Source organism: Electrona antarctica, assembly GCF_951216825.1.
Source record: "Electrona antarctica genome assembly, chromosome: 6".
NCBI lineage: Eukaryota > Metazoa > Chordata > Actinopteri > Myctophiformes > Myctophidae > Electrona > Electrona antarctica.
This window is the reverse complement of record NC_136811.1, coordinates 785,796-805,236: the sequence shown is the minus strand read 5'-3', so window position 1 is coordinate 805,236 and position 19,441 is coordinate 785,796. Positions and strand designations below refer to the sequence as shown.

The following is a 19,441-nucleotide window of genomic DNA, read 5'->3' as shown; positions in this document are numbered from 1 at the left end:
AAAATCACAAGTTTTCTGAAAAACCTAATGTTTCTTAAGTGGTTTCCAAACATTATACGAAATTGGCCGCCGACCACCATCTGAAGATTTGTTCGAGACAGACCGACAGACAGAACATGGATTTAACAGTGTTGTTTTTGACAGCAAATTTTGATTTTAGTTTAGTCACCTGGAATGTTTTAGTTTTAGTCTAGTGTTAGTCGACTCAATGTCATATGATTTTAGTCGACTAAAGTGTATTTTGGCGGGCCTTGATGCTGTCGTAATGACTGATTTTACACTTGCAAATAGCAGATCAACAAGCTCACAGCGCGTCGTGCCACAACTTGCTGTGAGCTTGTAGATCGGCTATTTTCAGCATGCAACCAAGTGTGTCTTTTACTTATACTGGATCTCTTGTCCAATAGTCCCTTCCAAACATTTTAGTCTAGTTTTTATTTGTTGACGAATTGTCAATATATTTAGTCTTAGTCATCATAGCTTAGTTTTCATTTGGTTTCCATTTAGTTTTCGTCAGTGAAAAAAGGTAGTCGAACATTTTTTGTCATAGTATTAGTTGCCGAAATCAACACTGGGATTCAAATATGAACACACTTCAGAACAACACTAACCCTGGTAGAGGTCCTTGTCATTGGAGGTGGCGTGTGTGGTGCCCTGTGTGAGGTTGGCGGCACCAGGCAGGCGGTGGGCACACAGCCCGCACTGTGTCCGGCGCTGCGGGGAGGGCAGAGTGACGCGCAGCAGTTCAGGACCGCCGTAGGTGATGAGCACGCCGCTGGCCAGCACCACTCGGGTCACCAAGCACGACCCGTACACAGACACCCTCTCCAGACGGACCGGGAACTTCAATGTTGAGTTGTTGATCTATGGACAAAAAATAAATAAAATATATAACCGTTTCGCCGTCGGGATTCATTCATTCACCCATATACCACCAGGATTTTCCACCTTTCAACCCTTATTGTGAAGAGCCAAAACCCGCGACCGGATGTTAAATTGTTACTTGGTGTTGGATCCACATCCGAATCTACCGCTCGGTGATGAGAAAGGCTGACCGCGACGATTACATCGTTGGCTATGGGCCATCCATTGCTGTTGACAACATCACCTAGTAGCAACCCAATGCTAATGTAAATTATGTAAGTAGCCATTACGACTCGATCGATCATAAGCACGATAAAAGACTAATTGGTGTAGATCTACGCTAATGGCGCTGGGTCAGATCAATTCACCGATGTGTTTGCACTTCATTCACTCTGTTGCTCAACACTCGCATGGCTGAAGTAAGGCCACCTACCACAAGCTGAATTCAGGTAAAAAAATAATACCTTTTTTCCTGTGATGTTATTGGCTACCGTCTCCAGACGCTCCGACACCTCCCCCCCCTCCAGCGGGATAGAGCCATTGTCTTTTACATTGAACAATGGGCTGTCTGGAGGTGTGAAGCCCACTCCCGTGGGGGGAGGAAGGGTGGCACGGGTCATTTTGACCGAAAATAGGCAGACGAGATTTGAATCGAATATTTAGGCAAAGTCATGGAAGGGGAACCTTCTGAGAGCTTCATGGGCAAAGATAATCATCAAAAGTGATCAGAAAAACTCAGTTTCAGCTGATGATGTGGTGGTTGGTGGGTGGGAGAGGGTGAGCAAGCTGTCTATGTATACATGTATGCATATGTATCTTGCTCGTGTTTTCATTATCATCCATCCATCTTCAACCACTTATCCGTAGTCAGGTCGCGGGGGCAACGGCTCCACCAGAGAGCTCCAGACTTCCCTCTCCAGAGCAACATTAGTCACTTTGTTCAAGTGACTAATGTTGGGAGATAAAATCCCTCCATCTGATCCTCTGTCTGCCCCGGGGTCTCCTCCCAGTGGGACGTGCATCGAGGACCTCCCTAGGGAGACACTCGAGAGGCATCCTAACCCAGATGCCCGAACCACCAGAGCTGGCTCCTTTCCAGGCGAAGAAACCACGACTCCACTCAGAGTCTCTCTTCTCACCCCATCTCTAAGGGAGATGCCAACCACCCGTCTGAGAAAACACATTTTTGCCACTTGTATCTGCGACCTTATTCTTTGGGTCATGACCAGTGTTGGGCGCGTTACTTTAAAAAAGTAATTAGTTATAGTTACTAGTTACTTCTCCAAAAAAGTAACTGAGTTAGTAACTGAATTACTCTATTGTAAAAGTAACTAGTTACTAGGAAAAGTAACTATTTGCGTAAAAAAGTTGTAATATGTCAAAGAATTTGGATTGTTTTTGGGAGCAGGTTTCACAAGCCAGGTGCATAGAGTAGAACAGCATAGACAGGTAGGCCTACTTACAACTTACACATAATAACCTTTGCCATTTGAGGGAGAAATAAACTTCAACTTCAATATATGTATTGCAAGTCCAGTTTTTAAGTCTCAATATGTTGAAATAAAAGTAAGTAACCTATTTTCCATTCAGTGACAGTTGTGCTAGTCAGAATGCTTCCTTAATTTGGTTTAAAACTTTACAGAGCAACATGTTCACATACATTTGTCAACTATAAAGAAAAACACTGGACTACACTACAGTGCTTTTAGTGTAAATTAAAGAAAAACTGTCTTAAACTTCAGACAAGACAACTGGTATTCAGGGCCGCATTTAGGGTGCGAATGGTGCCGCCACACAGGGCCTCGCGCTAGGCAGCGTTTTGTTTTTTTTGGAAGAAAAAATAAACACTTTCCATTTCAGAGTCGGAGATAAAATAGGCAGGGGCGGTTATTAGCGCTACGCACGACGGCTAGAGGCCCCGAGAGTTCTCTGAAAACATGTCGTTCCGTTGAAGTTGATAAGCTACGGTCGGTTTGGGGCCGGGCAGCCCCCGAGGGGAGCCTCCGACGGCCACGCGTCGCCTCCTCCTCCAAACTGGCGTCACTTCATCCTCCCGTTAAGCGACGCCCGACCGTCCCGTCGTGGGGCCCCCTGTTCCCCCATCTGCCGTGCAGAATTAGAGCAGATCTACAAGCTCACAATGCGTCGCAGCGCGACGCGTTGTGAGTTTGTAGATCGGCCGCACCACCGCTCAACGCAGTCGAATTATACACACAATGGAACGAAACAAAAACAAACTCTGCATCTGCCGTGCACGCTTGCGCTGCAGAATTAGAGCAGATCTACAAACTCACAACGCGTCGCAGTGCGACGCGTTGTGAGTTTGTAGATCGGCCGCACCACCGCGCAACGCAGTCGAATTATACACACAATGGAACCAAACAAAAACAAACACATGTAGGCTAGTTTCGTGCAGATCCGCTCACAAACAAAACGACTAGTCACTCGAGTGAAGTGAAAAGGTAGGCTATGTCATGTGACTGTCATATAGGACTGTGTGTGGACAGAAAAAAGGTTTTATTTCAAATAATTAGTCACGCATGGACCGACGACCGCTCTCTTTTTTCTAACCGTGTCATGTTTGCAGCAAGAGGAGCAGCAGCCCCAGCCTGTAGTAGCGCACGCACACACACACACACACACAGTCACACACACACACACACACACACACACACACACAGTCAGCCAGCCCGTGGTAACAGAAAGACGCTTGACATAGTAACGGAGCACATTTCATTGTCAGTAACGGTAACTGCGTTGTAACGATGGAAATTGTAATTAATTAGATTACCCGTTACTGGAAAAAATAACGACGTTAGGTAACGCCGTTTGTTTAAACGCCGTTATGCCCAACACTGGTCATGACCCACACTTATGACCATAGGTGAGAGTAGGAATGAAGATTGCTCGGTAGACAGATTTATCTCTTTTCCCACATTGCGTTTTCGGTCAACCACCCATAACTAAAGAATCGATGATCGCTTTTACAAGAGAATGATCACCCGCCACTCCAGACAGCCCTTGTTTTACATCCAGATCACGTAGCAACAAAATAAGGTAAAAACGCTGAAAAACACTGACGGTGGCAGAATAATGTATTAATAGTGCGGTCCAATGATTAATCACAATTCATCGCATGATTAATTGCACAATTGATCGCAAATAAGTCATCAGTTCAGCATGTATCTTCGAGGGATATTTCTCAAGTCTTTAATACCCCCATCAACATGGGAGTGGAAAAAGGCCCCTTACTGTAGATTGCCAGGCAAAATCTACAAAAGTCATTTCGCAGGTCCTTCGGTAATTTTGAAACCGGAGCGTATCCTGTCCGTCGCTCAATCGAGTCGCCAACTAGCATGCGAGACCATAATATGCTAACCGGAGCGATTCGCCAGCCTTTTAGTGCCATCAAGAGCATACTTTATCTCATCTCACCAAATCAGAGGATTAGTTCAGAGACCATCATGGGACTCTATGGAGATCGGATGACCGTTTTTTCGACCGTTTGTTCTCGTTAGTTTCAGGATGGATGCCGCTCAGGTCATAGACGGGTGCCGTAAGAGGCCTGCCGTAAACGGGGGTCGTAACCCGTCGCAAGACGGGTCTTCTATAAGGTAAGAGATAACCTTTTGAACCCGTCAGAAGACTGGTGTGGCTTAAACTGCATTACACAAGCTGCCAGCAGAAGGGTATAATTGCGTAGGGGGCACGGTGGCACAGTTGGTAGTGCTGTCGCCTCACAGCTAGAAGGTCCTGGGTTCGATTCCCGCTCAGGGCGCTGTGGGTGCTGGCGGCGTGTTTCCTCCTCCACGTCATCAGTGCCCATACCCGAGGCGGGTTTGGCAAAAGGGCCTTTGTGTGGAGTTTGCATGTTCTCCCCGTGTCCCCTAGGGTAGGTAGTGGTACTCTCACAAAAAAACATGCAGTAATCCTGGTCTCTAAAATGCCTCCCCCTGGCCAGGCGCCTGATGGAGGGGAAAGGAACTGGTTGCAATAACGTGTTCCTTTTTTAGACCTTTAAATAAAAGAACTCACGGTGACTCGGCACTGCTCCTCCAGGGTCACGTTGAGGTCTTGTAGCTGCAGGAACACTGCCCCCCGCTGGATGTGGACCGCCACTGCGTCATTGTCAGACTCCTCCCCCTGCTGGCCACCACCGCAGCCCTGAGACAAGACGGTTGTTATAGTCGACTAAAACTAAAGCAATAACGACAACTAAGCAACAACTAAAACTAAATAGATAACAAAGAACTAAAGAAATGACTAAAACTAAATAGATAACTAATAACACTCAATTCACCTTTAGCTAAGCCCCGACCCTCTCACACCCTCACACATTAAATACTGGTTCATTTTTCAAAACTCTTCCAAATCCGTCAACAAGGCCTGCCATATGCACTGGAAAAATATGTGCATTTTTTCTTTTTTAAACGATGTTTTATCATATACGGTAGGAAAACTATTGGTGCAGAGGTTTGTCTAACCCATGGTATGCTTAGCTATGGGTCAATTACCATAGAAAAGTGCTCTAAAAATGCAATCCATTATTATTATTATTAATTATTATTATTGGGAAAACCTGGGACAGGACGTAGCGACAGCCTCCCAGATGGACGTCTAGGCTCCGCCCCTCATATGTGGTGAGGCGTCGGCCTCCCATCAGTGTGCACGTGACCCGGTGCGGCGTGGGGTGCAGCGGGTGGCACGCTCGGCGGCCATCTTGGACGGCGCAGCGCGTGCCCTCGGGACACACGGAGATGGTACAGTCCGCGCGACCGCCGGCCGCGCAGACGCAGCGCATCGAGCAGGACACGCCCACCCAGAAGGGCTCCGCGGGGAGGTGGTAGGCCCCCCGGTGGACACAGCCGCACTCTGCAGGAGAGAAGAGGAGGAGAGGGAGGAAAGGAGGAGGAGAGGGAGGAAAAGAGGAGGAGATGGAAGGGGACGGGAGGAGAGGAGAGGAGAGGAATTTGTTTTATTCGGTGGTGTTTTACCTAAGTAGAAGTAGCAATACTCGGGCGGCTAGTGTAGTGGCCCGGGCACCTAGGCTGCTAAGTCAGCCTGACAGCGTGTCGCGGGTTCGACTCCCGATCCCGACGACCTTTGCCGCGTGTCACCCCCCCCCCCCCATCTCTCTCCCCATTTCCTGTCACTAAACTGTACACTATCCAATAACTTTAGGCAGAAAAAGCCCAAAAATATATCTTAAAACAAAAGTAGCAATACTGCAACGTTTCCAGGGGAATTTGGGAATTAAAAATGTACTTGAGTAAAAATACAAAAGTATCATCAAAATGCACTTAAAAGTGCAAGACCGCAGTTTGGTAGAGGTTTGGGTTGTGTAGTTACCTTGCCATGATAACTCCAAATGTGTACAAGAATCTTGCGATCGCAACATTACAAGTCATCAGAAGCGTTCATATTGTAACCGCGAGATAGCGATGGTGACTAAATCACCTGCAGATTTAGTCGACTAAAATCTCACGATATTTAGTCGACTAAAACTAGACTAGCACCAAAACATTCCGGGTGGCTAAAATATGAATAAATGAAAACCAACTAAAATCTAAAGGTGCTGCCAAAAACAAATGGTTAAGAGGTGGTTACAATAATACTTTGTGTGCTCCGCCCACCTGTAGCAGGCACACAGGTGCCCGCGCTGAGCAGGTAGCCCACGTTGCACTGGCAGGACTCTGCGCAGGGCAGCGGGCAGCTCAGGGGGGCATGGGGGGTGGCACAGGTGGCAGGGCAGGCTGTGCCACACGTCTCATAGTGGCTGTTCAGAGGACACGTCATCATGGCTGGAAGGATGGAAAAACAACAAAAATGGTTGGAATAATTAGCCAGCATCAAGAATGTCACTTAGAGAAGGGGTTCTCAATCTTTTCAGGCCGTGACCCCCTCAACATAATCATATGTGACCAGATTTGACTGAGAGACTGCCATCGCGCACATTACAGCTTTTCACCAGAGGAGAAAAACTTTTTTCAAAATGAGTTAATAGCACAGGCAGACTCTTCACATGTCTGAAATAAGTGTCGGAGCTGAAATCGGCATGTCAATATGAAATAAATGCCCAAACATGTAGCTAGGTGAAATGTTAGAGACCACAAAAGTGAACCTTTCAAGCCTGTTTTCTCAACTTGTTGTTTTCTGCAAGACATTACTCTGTAAGCCATATCTCCAAAACTGGTGGGTCAAACTGAACAATCAATATGTCCATTTGAAGCTGCTTTCATAGGACATGAAAAAACGAAAATTCCAAAAAATCCAATGGCAGTCTCAGTCAAATTTAGTCACATTGAACTGGGGGACCGCCCCAAAATAATCATATTTGAACTGGGGACCCCCCGAAATAATCATATTTGAACTGGAGACCCCTCAACATGAGTCGTAATGAGTCGTAATACTAATCACCGTAGCCGGTACATTGCATGAAAACTCCCGTCGGTCGAGCGTTAAGTTGATTGAGTTGGATAGTTTCTCCCTCTAACATTTCTTCGTATTTCTATTCATTGAAAAAAAATGGTCATGCAAATTTGTCCAGTGCAGGCCTTGACTAGATTTAGAAGACCTTTTGAGCTACTGAAATGATCGTATCATTTATATTATATGGAGAAATCCTGTCATTTAACGTGCATCTCAATGGGTGAGAAGGACATCTTGTGTTGTATCTGTTAAAGCAACGATTTCTGAAAAACAGCAGGCTACAATGAAGAATGGAGAAGTGAAGAAGGCAGATTGATGTTTCCTCGGAGATCACCATTTATTAACACAGTACAGAAGCAACAGCCATGGCATAGGCTCCCACCAGCCTAACGGCATGGGGAGACTGACAAAAGCTTACATTCAATTTTACTGACTTACATACTTTTACAATACATACATGCATGAATAATGAGTGGGTTTGGCTCACCCCCCTCAAAGGGAGACATCCTGATCAATTCAAGTCATTAGCCTTTTGTCAACATAAGGTTTTGATCTGTAAAGGGTTAGACAGGAAGGAGCGATAAACCCAAACTGTCTCCACTCCACTCTACCAAATAGTCTAGCAACTGTTACTACGTATGCAGGTCAAGCTTTCACCACATCATAGCTGTCAATGTTATTTTGCATGGCGGTGTTGAACTTATACACGGCTTAACGTCGAGAAAGTTAGACGACTGACCCACCCAGGTGATGGTAATAATACTAATGACCGTAGTCTTAACGCATAGGCATTTGGGGCACACGGCCACCTGGTCTGTAAAATAAGATGAATACATACAGAGACGCAATGACAGTTGAGTTGAACAAAGTTTGGCGGAGCCTGGTGTGTGGCTGCGGCCAGAACACACAGCCACACACAAACACCATACCATACGCACACATGTGCCCCGCCTCCCCCCCAACAGCTCTGGTGGAGGTTAGGGCTGTTGGCTAATAACGTGAAGGAAGTCAGAAGTGTCTGTGGCGAGTGTGTCGGGCACACCTGCTGACCAGCCTGCGTCAGGGCCCACTAACATCTAGTTACGTCGCTGGCTGCTAATGTGCCTATTGGACAAGGACGGGTTGGGGAGGGATTTAGCGAAGGGCTAATTGAATATATGCAATCAAGGTTCATCTCCTCAGTGAACCTCAAAGGCCTTTTTGCCTGGGCCAGGTAGATGGAGGGGGGTCCCTGCTGCATCCGTCTCACTCAGCTACTGTGGTCCTTGGCCTGGAAAAGACCCCTGAGCTAATGGTACTCACCACACTTGGCTGAGCGTCTCCAGTATTTTAGAGGGACCCCCGTGCTCTGACAGAGAGAGGCGTAGTTAATCGTACTCACCACACCTGGCCGAACGTCTCCAGTATTTCAGAGGGACCCCCAGGCTCTGACAGAGCGAGGCGTAGGCAGAGATCACCCTGCACGCTTCTTCTTTATCTGCCACACACCTGTATAGGCACAGTAGGCGATTTGGACATGAGCACATTTTCATTTAGTTTTAGTCAGTGTGTCTTTTTAACCAATGACTTGTCTGAACTACATACTGCACCCCATTTAGACATGAGAGCCGATTCTATAAAATTAAACTAAGTATGCACCCCAGTGAGGGTTGCGTTAAGACGGGGTGCATACTTAGTTTAGACTAGTCATTGTTTAGACATGGGTTAAGGTTAGGTTTAGGTGTGCTGCCCCGTGGGAGGTTAGGGTGAGGGTTTGAGAGGTTGTAGTTGTAGGACTAATGACTGGTCTAACCAATGACTAGTCTAAACCAAAAACTGTCTAAACTACTGCACCCGTTAAGACGACCGGATTAAGGTTGGTTAGGGGTGCGTTAAGGGTTGGGAGACGGTTAAGGTTAGGTTTAGGTGTGCTGCCCCGTGGGAGGTTAGGGTGAGGGTTTCAGTGGTTCTCAAACTATTTGTCAAGGAAAAGAAAATATGTATTTGGCCGCCGTCAATATCGGCAGAATGGCACCGTTTCCCAGGGTTTGTGTACTTTTATCTTTGTATTGTAATCCCCATAGGGGGGGGGGGGGGATCATAGATGTCTCATAAGCCTATAAGTACCGTTTTTTTAAAATAAACAAATCATTCCGGCGGTTTCACTCATATAGATACGAAGAATCAACTGACTGAAAACACTAATGTTACTGCTGCCGAATGACTTGCATAAACAGGCTGTATCAAATATGAGTGACACAGTGGCTGACTGTCGTAAACGATACAGAGACACCCGCCCCCTGAGTGATGTCAGGACTTTGTTACTCTTTAAAGTTTAATTTAGTTTTAGTCGTATTTTGGTCATCTAAAATGTTTTAGTCTTAATGTCGACTTCACATCAGGATGTTTTATTTTGCGACCAAAACGAATCCGGATCCGAAGTCGGAAAGTGCGCTTCGTTTTGGGCAGGTGTGAAGGCCAATTCTACTTCTGGTGCGGATCGAACGTCAATGGGAGTACATATTGTAATAGTCAGATTCATTTTGAGCTGTGTCCGCCATGTGTCGGACGTATGCGTTTTAGTCATCATAGCTTAGCTTCAATCTATTAGTCAGTGAATCAAATGTAGTCGACCGACATTTTTTGGTCATGTATACGGTTTGTCATGTAGTTTGATTTTTCGTCATGTACAGTATTATGTCATGTAGTTGTCATCTATTAGTCAGTGAAACAAATGGAGTCGACCGACATTTTTTGGTCATGTATACGGTTTGTCATGTAGTTTGATTTTTCGTCATGTACAGTATTATGTCATGTAGTTGTCATCTATTAGTCAGTGAAACAAATGGAGTCGACCGACATTTTTTTGTCATGTATACGGTATGTCATGTAGTTTTATTTTTCGTCATGTACAGTAATACGTCATGTAGTTTCATTTTCCGTATACGTTACGCAATGTACTCGTTTCAGTAGAAGGAACATCCACAGCATACCTGCAGTGGCTGATGAACGGCCAGGCGCCCACGCGGGCATGGCACTCTGCCAACGGCCCGCCTCCGTTCTCCAGGACGCCGCAGTCTGCCGTGGCGCCAGGGGAGGAGTCGGGCATGGCGGCGGCGGTGGTGGTAGCGGTCCGGCTACATGTGAAGCAGGATTCGGACCCGGCGCACGGCTCCGAGCAAACGCCGCCGCCAGTCACTCTCCAACGCAGGAGGAAGTCCTTAACAGGGACGGGACGATATGAAAATGACATGTTAGCGATTACTGTGGCAACACTATGCTTAAAATGGCACTTTTGTTTAACCACTTGAATAGCCAGCATCCCTGAGTCCAATATAAAATAGCTGATCTTCAGCGCACTTGAGAGTGTAGATTTTTTTTTGGCAAATCGATTTGTGTATAGTGTGAAATAGGAGCATACCAAATGTACTTATACTTTACAAGGTATAATTAATATAATATATTAATTAATATAATAGTATTAAATAAGAGGGTTGCAGCACAACAAAAGCTGATCCCTAGTGTATGACACTAGTATCCCCTCACTGTATGTTTGTGTCTTTCCTTTTTTTGCTATAGGTGTATATTTGTACGTCTAATTAACATGAATTGAACATGGTGGGCCCTATTGTAAACAAGTGTAATGCTTTATGGTGTCGTCCACAGTTAACAGTTTTGAGTTGTGCTTGAAATGTACTGTACTTCTCCAATGTGTTCATAAAATCATAAGGCGAGGCCATGCAGGCCAAATCCATTTGAAAAACAACGACTGAGGGAAAAAAAAAGGAGACAAACACCAGACCTGAGAACTATTAGTGGGCAGTGGATTAGCCGTTGCGCGTACAGTCTGACCCTCAATCACCCATCGGGAATGCAAATGCATGCCTTTTTCAGCATTTGTATATCACGGGGTGCACAAAATGCACAAGATGTAATTCTTGGAAACGCCACTGCGATGATTGTGTGTCTAGATCTTGTAGATCTGAAAGTTAAATCTAAAGCTAAAGTATATAACATGCTTAAAACACCAAAAGGGATTCCCGCCCTACTGAATGGGTTGATCAGGATAAACGATATAACCGTTATCAGCCTGGATCTGCACCCCAAGATTATTAGAACCAAATAACCGACGGCACGGTGGCACAATCGGTAGTGCTGTCGCCTCACAGCTAGAAGGTCCTGGGTTTGATTCCCGCTGGGGACGCTGTGGGCACTAGAGTTGCAATACCCCCCACTCATCCAATTTGCGTTTGCGATCCGAGTGTATTAAACAACGTTAAACTCAACATTGCAGCTGTAGGGCAAGCTTGAATTATCCTTTCAATCTGCCGGGCTTTTGTGTCATAAACATCCACCGTAGACATGTTATGAGCTACTTTCTGTCAAGACATCCTCTGCAGGCGATTCTTTTTCTAAGTGTTGCGAGTTTTTTGTTAAGGGGTCGCACTGCTGCCTCCTGCATTATGTGCGAATGCCAAACGGATGGCACGCTGGGCCGTTCAGTGACTTACGACGAGCGTTTCCAAACTCCAACACTTCGAAAAAGAATCACCTGCACAGAATTTCTTGACAGAAAGTAGCTCATAACATGTCTACTGTGGATTTTTATGACAAAAGCTCGACAGATTGAAAGAGGATAATTCAAGCTAGCCCTATAGCTGCAATGTTGGTGAGTTTAACGGAGGGTATTGCAATTCTAGATTCATCCCATTATGAAAAAAATCTAGAGTTGGAAATTGCAGCTAGCAGTAATCCTGGTCTCTAAACTACCTCCCCCTGGCCAGCCGGGGCGCCTGATGAGGGGAAAGGAACTGGTCGGAATAACGTGTTCCTTCCACATGCTACATCCGGCCGGGGAAACTCCCCCTGTCAGGTGAAAAGAAGCAGCTTGGACTCCTCATGCATAGAAGGAAGCATGAGGTGTGTCCGCTGCCCCCCCAGGTTGGCAGAGGAAGTGTAGCGCCCAGGATTACATTAGATATTTGACACTGGGTGGAAAAATGGGTTGCAAAATCATGGGATAAAAACAATAAAAAAAATAAAAAAATAACCAAATCTAAAACTATTATAATAACCTTGTTATTTTGGTTCCGGGTCCGGGAGAGCAGCGATTGGCTCTGAGTCTGGGAGGGCATCCATTGGTTCCGATTCTGGGAGGAGGGCACCCATTGGCTCTGAGACTGGGAGGAGGGCACCCATTGGCTCTGAGACTGAGAGGAGGGGGGCACCAATTGGCTCTGAGACTGAGAGGAGGGCACCCATTGGTTCTGAGACTGAGAGGAGGGCACCAATTGGCTCTGAGACTGAGAGGAGGAGGGCACCAATTGGCTCTGAGACTGAGAGGAGGAGGGTACCAATTGGCTCTGAGACTGAGAGGAGGGCACCCATTGGCTCTGAGACTGAGAGGAGGGGGGCACCAATTGGCTCTGAGACTGAGAGGAGGGCACCCATTGGTTCTGAGACTGAGAGGAGGAGGGCACCAATTGGCTCTGAGACTGAGAGGAGGAGGGCACCAATTGGCTCTGAGACTGAGAGGAGGAGGGTACCAATTGGCTCTGAGACTGAGAGGAGGAGGGCACCCATTGGCTCTGAGACTGAGAGGAGGGGGGCACCAATTGGCTCTGAGACTGAGAGGAGGAGGGCACCCATTGGCTCTGAGACTGAGAGGAGGAGGGTACCAATTGGCTCTGAGACTGAGAGGAGGGCACCCATTGGCTCTGAGACTGAGAGGAGGGCACCCATTGGCTCTGAGACTGAGAGGAGGGCACCCATTGGTTCTGAGACTGAGAGGAGGAGGGCACCAATTGGCTCTGAGACTGAGAGGAGGAGGGCACCAATTGGCTCTGAGACTGAGAGGAGGAGGGCACCAATTGGCTCTGAGACTGAGAGGAGGGCACCCATTGGCTCTGAGACTGAGAGGAGGAGGGCACCAATTGGAACGTCTGGGACTGAGAGGAGGGGGGCACCCATTGGCTCTGGGACTGGGCCTGCGGTGGCTGGTTCTGCAGTGTCAACCATGGCTTTTGGTTCTGGGTCTGCTGTGTCCTCCCCCATGGGTCCAGGGTCTGCAGTGTCCTCCCCCATGGGTTCTGGTAGAGGTGGGGAGATATGGAAAAAAATATATATTTTTTAAAATTATAATCCAAAGTTTATTTATTTTAATGTGACGATATTTTTCAAGCAATATGACGATATTATCACAATCTTTTTTTCGTGCGTTTTTCCTTAATGAAAAAAAAAGTAGCAGAACATTTAGACCACATGGCTGAGACAAAGCAGTGGAAGGTCCTGAAAGATACATAACGTCAGTAGGCATGTAACGATATATCATATATCGCGATATCGATATTATATCCCGACGATATGTAAAGATTTATTAAAAATAAATCGATTTTCAATTCTTTTTTTTTAGGGGGGGCTAGTGTGTGATATGAAATGTGAGCTGTAATCATATTCCATCATATTCACATGCTTTTGGAGAGAAATGAGACAGACTCCATGCAGTCACTTTCACTAGTAGAGTCCTGCAGAGGGGAGCTGTATGTGTCCGACTGTGCCCAGGTGATGGCCGTTAATTGATGCTCTTTAATACATCAAGGAAGGCAATTATGTTTGCAATGTAGTTAAATAAAAAAATGTGAAAAATAAAATGAAAAAAATGAAAATAGTGAAAAATCATATCGTGAACCTCATATCGTGATACGTATCGTATCGTGAGTTGAGTGTATCGTTACATGCTTAAACGTCAGTCTTAACCAATACCCAATCTTTCTGTTGTATGAACACAAGGCTGCAAGATTGGGTATTGGTTAAGCAGTGATGTAAATAGGGTGCGTTTTGCGTCCCAAAACGCACTTTATAGTTATGGGACGCATTACAACAAAATCCTCTGCGTCCATAGGACGCAACTTTATCCTGGCTGCACTGAAGACTATGGCACTTTCTCGGTCACACACTGTTCTACGTGGAAGTCTAGCACTCTTTCGGTCACCACCCCTTAAGACTGACGTTATGTATCTTTCAGGATGCTTCGTCTCAACCATTACTCTATGGCTCTGGTCTCAGCCACCACCGTGGATATTTTGACATTCCGTTTTTCTCCAAAGTTGAATGTAGCCACAACTGTTGGAGCAGCCATAAACTACACAGGTTCATCCTGATGTTTTGGGCAGCTTTGTAAAGTTAGTGTTAGTAAAAAGCAGGGAAAAGAGTAACGTTTGAGCAGACTAACATCAGTCACTCTACCATTCAATGTAGTATAAAGACCTGCAAGTTTACACCGCAGATATGTCGTCTGCCGCCTACAGGAAATACGCTTGCTGCGACAATGAGACCCGTTTCTGAATTAGTCTATACAACAGCGCTTAAAGCTAGTTAATTATCAGCATTATTTTATTGACAGGTCAGGCCAGCCTGACTGGTAGGCCTACACAGCACAGCGCCACACTTAATTTGCAGTGTTTCCGACCAGTTAGGTGCGTGCTTACGCTACATCGTGGCCTGTTTGGAGAGAGGCGCTTACGTGCACCTTTCAGAAACGGCAAGTGTGTAAGGGACATGTCGTGGAAGATCGCACGTAAGAACCATGAGTAAACTTGCTGCGCGTGCTCTTGTTGGGAAACCATTGTCTTTTAAAGATCGACAACTTGGCCATGGTCTGGAGGTGTACAGTTCACGCGAACACGTGGTTTCTCCCGTAGGGGAGAAAGGGTGACAGGGGTCTGTTTGACCGAAAACAAACAGGCAGAGATGATATAAGTATGGTTAAATAAATATTTAGAAAATGTTTCAGATGGAAAAAAAAAAAAGACATTTTGAATCGAATATTTAGGAAAGGTCAACTTCTCAAAATGGGTCAGAAAGACCACACAGGCACTCTAGTGTACAGAACTGCAAATCATATGTGTTCACTGTATCGCGACTTTTATATACGATATAGGACTTGCCCTAGCCCCTTAGATAGCACTTTATGTAGACTTAGATAGCACTTTATGTAGACGTATAGCATGTTACGTAGACAGAACCAGAATTGCATATATATATATATATATCACTCATTCTTGAGATAAGGGACAAAACCTTTTTCAAATCAGATTTTATTTTATTTTAAGAACCATTAAAATGAAATGGATGTATTTGTAGACACAGGTCTCAACTACCAATCTTGAGAAGGAACAGGTTTTTCGCATAACATTTATTTCTAAAATGGGACATTTATGCACTTTATAACTGATTTATGTCAACTCCGTCAGACACACTAAAATCCCTTTTATTTTAATTTGATAATTTCAACAATACTATAAAGTCCTCAGTTATCTTATAATGGCTTTTAGTAGTCAAGTTAAGTAATACAATTAATTTAATATTGTTTTATTCCAATATCACACTATTATGAAATATCCCATTTCTCAAATCCTTCATTTTCAACCTTTACTTTCAATATTATAACATAAAAAGCATGTTAAAAAAAATAAAAAGCATCATTAAGTAGTATTTCAGTTGGTGTTTCAATACATAAGCACAAAATATTTGACATTGAATCATCTATTTCTTTGGAAATTAACAAAAACATCATGTGACCAACGTCTGACGGAGTTGACGGACATCTGACGGAGTTGACAAGTTCAACTGATTTAGGTTCTAGACCACCTAGGATCTTAATTCTGGTAACTAATCCCACATTTTCAAGGATGAGGGATACATTGGTACTATTTAGATTTGTCCTGTGACCATGGTAGACATTTTTCAAAATGGCCGCCAACTTTCTGTTATTTCCCAATAACTCAAGTTCTACACCACCTAGGATCTTGATTCTGGTGACTAATACTACATTGTCAAGGATGAGGAATACAGTAGTACTATTTAGATTTATCCTGTGACAATGGCAGCCATTTTCAAAAATGGCGGACCTGCTATTATTTTACCAATTAGTCAGGGAATATTATCAGAATGTCAAATCTGGGAATACATTTCTTACCAAGAATTTTCTTGTTTGTAAAGGTGTCTACTAACATATCCCACATTGGTTTTTATTGAACCACCCTAGGGGAATTTTTGACAGCTGCTGAAAGTTGGGTACCATCAACAACCAATATAAGGCTAAATGTTCAAATTTTCATTATGCTTTAAGTAGCATGTGGCATGTCAAACGAGGGGATTTTCATGATTCTGAATCCATTCCAAGCATTAGTTTTGCACGAAAAACACTCCTTGGGCTAAAAACGGCCTTAGCCATCATCACAGATGTGATGAGGTAAGCACATTTGGGCACATTTGGGCAAGTGGCTATGGCCAAACTAGGGGGTCTATGGCCAAACTAGGGGTCAAACTCCTTGGGCTAAATTCGGCCATATCCACTTGCCCAAATGTGCTGACCTAATCACATTTGTGATAACGGCTATGGCCGTTTTCAGCCCAATGAGTGTTTTTCGTGCATAGCTAATGCTTGGAATGCATTCAGAATCATGAAAACCCCCTAGTTTGACATGTCACATGCTATAAGCATAATGAACATTTTGCCTTATATTGGTTGTTGATGGTACCCCAACTTTCAGCAGCTGTCAAAAGTTCCCCTATGTGGGATATGTTAGTAGACACCCTTCCAAACACATTGGTGAAGAAAATTCTTGGTAAGGAATTTATTACCAGATTTTATTAATATCCCCATACTAAATAACGTTCTAATAATGTTCTAGACCACCTATAGACCCGACTTCACCAACAGAGACCCGGGTGACACCTAAACAACAAGTTTGGACAGCCCCACGAATTAGTGTTACGGAAAATAGCAAGTGTCTTGGAGGCAGCCAACATCTGTCGAGGCGATGGGGTGGCCTTTGAGAAGTTTGCGCTTCAAGTACAGTCGCTGGTAGGCATGCTAACAACCCTAGGCCCAGAGGGAGACACAGCACTTAGATGCGGCTCACAAGTTGCACGACTCCTCAACAAGCTGCCACCAGAGATAAGAGTTGAATTCCGCCGCACAATGCTCTGCGGCCCAGGAGCAACCAACACCCTTGGAGTTCTCGGAGTGGTTGAAGCACGAGTCCTAGCCATATAGCCTGTGCAAAGGCAAACACCTTGAAGTCCTGCTTGAGGTGAACAGTGAGCGAAAGACTCTGCCTCAACGGAAAACCTGAAGATCTGCCTTCAGAACTATCAGGCAGGATGTGCAGACACTGAAGGCATCAGTGTCGTTCTGTGTCCCCAGCATGTCAACCAAAGCAATGTTACCAAATCAAAGGAGCCTTCACCTCAAGTCACCTGGGGCTGGGTGAGCAATCGTATCCTGTATCTAGCCTCACAACTAAATACAGATACTTGGCCAGACTGCCTCTACAACGGTTTGAAAGGGTCAAACCCATCATCCTGATTGGGGAAGACCACCCCACCTAATCACACCAACCGAACAATTGAGGTTGGGGCCTCCAGGTGGGCCAGCAGCAATCTGCACAAGACTGGGCTGGACCCTGCAGGAAAGCAATCTCCAGCCAAGACAATGTAAGAGCCCCAGAACACAGAGCTCATGAGGACGGAGAAACACTGGCAGGAGGCCACCAAGATACAACGCCCAAGAGACCCAGAGTGTGCCACCGCTCGCAGTAAGGAGATCAACTGCTGCAGCAACGATGTCATGAAAGGCAAGTCTCTACCAAAAAACCCCTGAACCTAATCGGGGTGTCAAGAGACCAAAGTTTCTCCCCCACAGTTCCCTGCAGTGGCCAGTGAAGTCAAACTGTGCGTCTGTGCCTGAAAGGGACAAGTCAAAGGCCATAAAGCCCACCTACTGTAATGTCCTGTCAGTAGCAACTCAACCTGCACCTGAAATAAACCCTGACCCCTCCCAGAGAAAGTTCATCCTTGAAAATGTAATGATTAGTCGCCAGATCCAAGATCCTTGGTGGTCTAAAACTTGAGTTATTGGTAAAACAACAGCAGGTTGGTGGCCATTTTGAAAAACAATGGCTTCCATGGTCACAGGACAAATCTAAATAGTACCACTGTATTCCTCATCTTTTAAAATGTATGATTACATTGATTAGTCACCAGAATCAAGATCCTAGGTGGTCTATAACTTGAATTATTGGTAAAATAATAGCAGGTTGGTGGCCATTTTGAAAAACAATGGCTGGCATGGTCACAGGACCAATCTAAATAGTACCACTGTATTCCTCATCTTTTAAAATGTATGATTAGTCACCAGAATCAAGATCCTAGGTGGTCTAAAACTTGAGTTATTGTAAAATAACAGCAGGTGGTGGCCATTTTGAAAAATGGCTGCCATGGTCATAGGGAAAATCTAAATTGTACCACTGTATCCCTCATCCTTGAAAATGTATGATTAGTCACCAGAATCAAGATCCTAGGTGGTCTAAAACTTGAGTTATTGTAAAATAACATCAGGTGGCGGCCATTTTGGAAGATGGCTGCCATGGTCACCACGAGACAAATCTGTGATGGCCCTATAGCCAAAAATGTTCCTTAAGGCATGCTCTAACTGTCTGCCAAATTAGAATACTTCCCATTATTCAAAAACTATCATTTTATTGTTTTGGGAACACTTTTGTCAACTCCGTCAGATACATGTCAACTCCGTCAGACACAAAACCTGATGGAGTTGACGTCTGACGGAGTTGACTAAATGGCATTTGTTTTCATCTTAACCCTCTGTAGTACAATTTATCCATTTAGTTTTTCTTCAGTCGTTAGCTAAACCTAACCCTAAACTAAAATACCAAACATTTTGGAATTCTTAACAAAGATCATAATAATGTCCTGACGGAGTTGACATGTAAAAGCTGTGACCACATTGATATCAACATTGTTTGTTTAAAATATCAAACAATTGAATGCTTGTCAGACCAGGTGCTCCACTGTTGCAACAAATATAAACAGGACTTGGAAAAGGAGTCTTCAGGCTAAATCTGTCGACAATATTTTCTGATTAATTTAAGACTTTCAAAAAACCTGACGGAGTTGACGGAGACGTGGGACACACATTTGATATGAGATATTTAATTTAAAATATAAATTAAAATTAACTGTGTATATTGTTTGCTATGTTGTTGACAATCTACTTTCATTTAGTATGTATATTTATGTGATTATGACAGTATTAGACACTTTTTTGGCAGTTTGAAATTGTGACAACTTGCTGGGGACAGGCTAA

At 44.7% G+C, this 19,441-nt stretch overlaps 1 protein-coding gene across 3 annotated transcripts in view; it reads right to left on the bottom strand.

Moving 5' to 3' along the window:
• LOC306924323 (IgGFc-binding protein-like) overlaps nucleotides 1-19,441 on the bottom strand; it is an 83,072-nt gene that overhangs the window by 39,496 nt on the left and 24,135 nt on the right. For 2 of the 3 annotated variants that reach the window (XM_079502812.1, XM_079502814.1), the window contains 7 exons: nucleotides 12,348-13,361; nucleotides 10,266-10,492; nucleotides 8,675-8,781; nucleotides 6,498-6,665; nucleotides 5,444-5,736; nucleotides 4,900-5,028; nucleotides 612-864 (listed from right to left, as the gene is read on the bottom strand). In XM_079502812.1, coding sequence (XP_079358938.1) covers nucleotides 612-864; nucleotides 4,900-5,028; nucleotides 5,444-5,736; nucleotides 6,498-6,665; nucleotides 8,675-8,781; nucleotides 10,266-10,492; nucleotides 12,348-13,361 — 2,191 coding nt within the window. The remainder of the gene's footprint in view (nucleotides 1-611; nucleotides 865-4,899; nucleotides 5,029-5,443; nucleotides 5,737-6,497; nucleotides 6,666-8,674; nucleotides 8,782-10,265; nucleotides 10,493-12,347; nucleotides 13,362-19,441) is intronic. The other variant, XM_079502813.1, reaches the window with a different exon arrangement.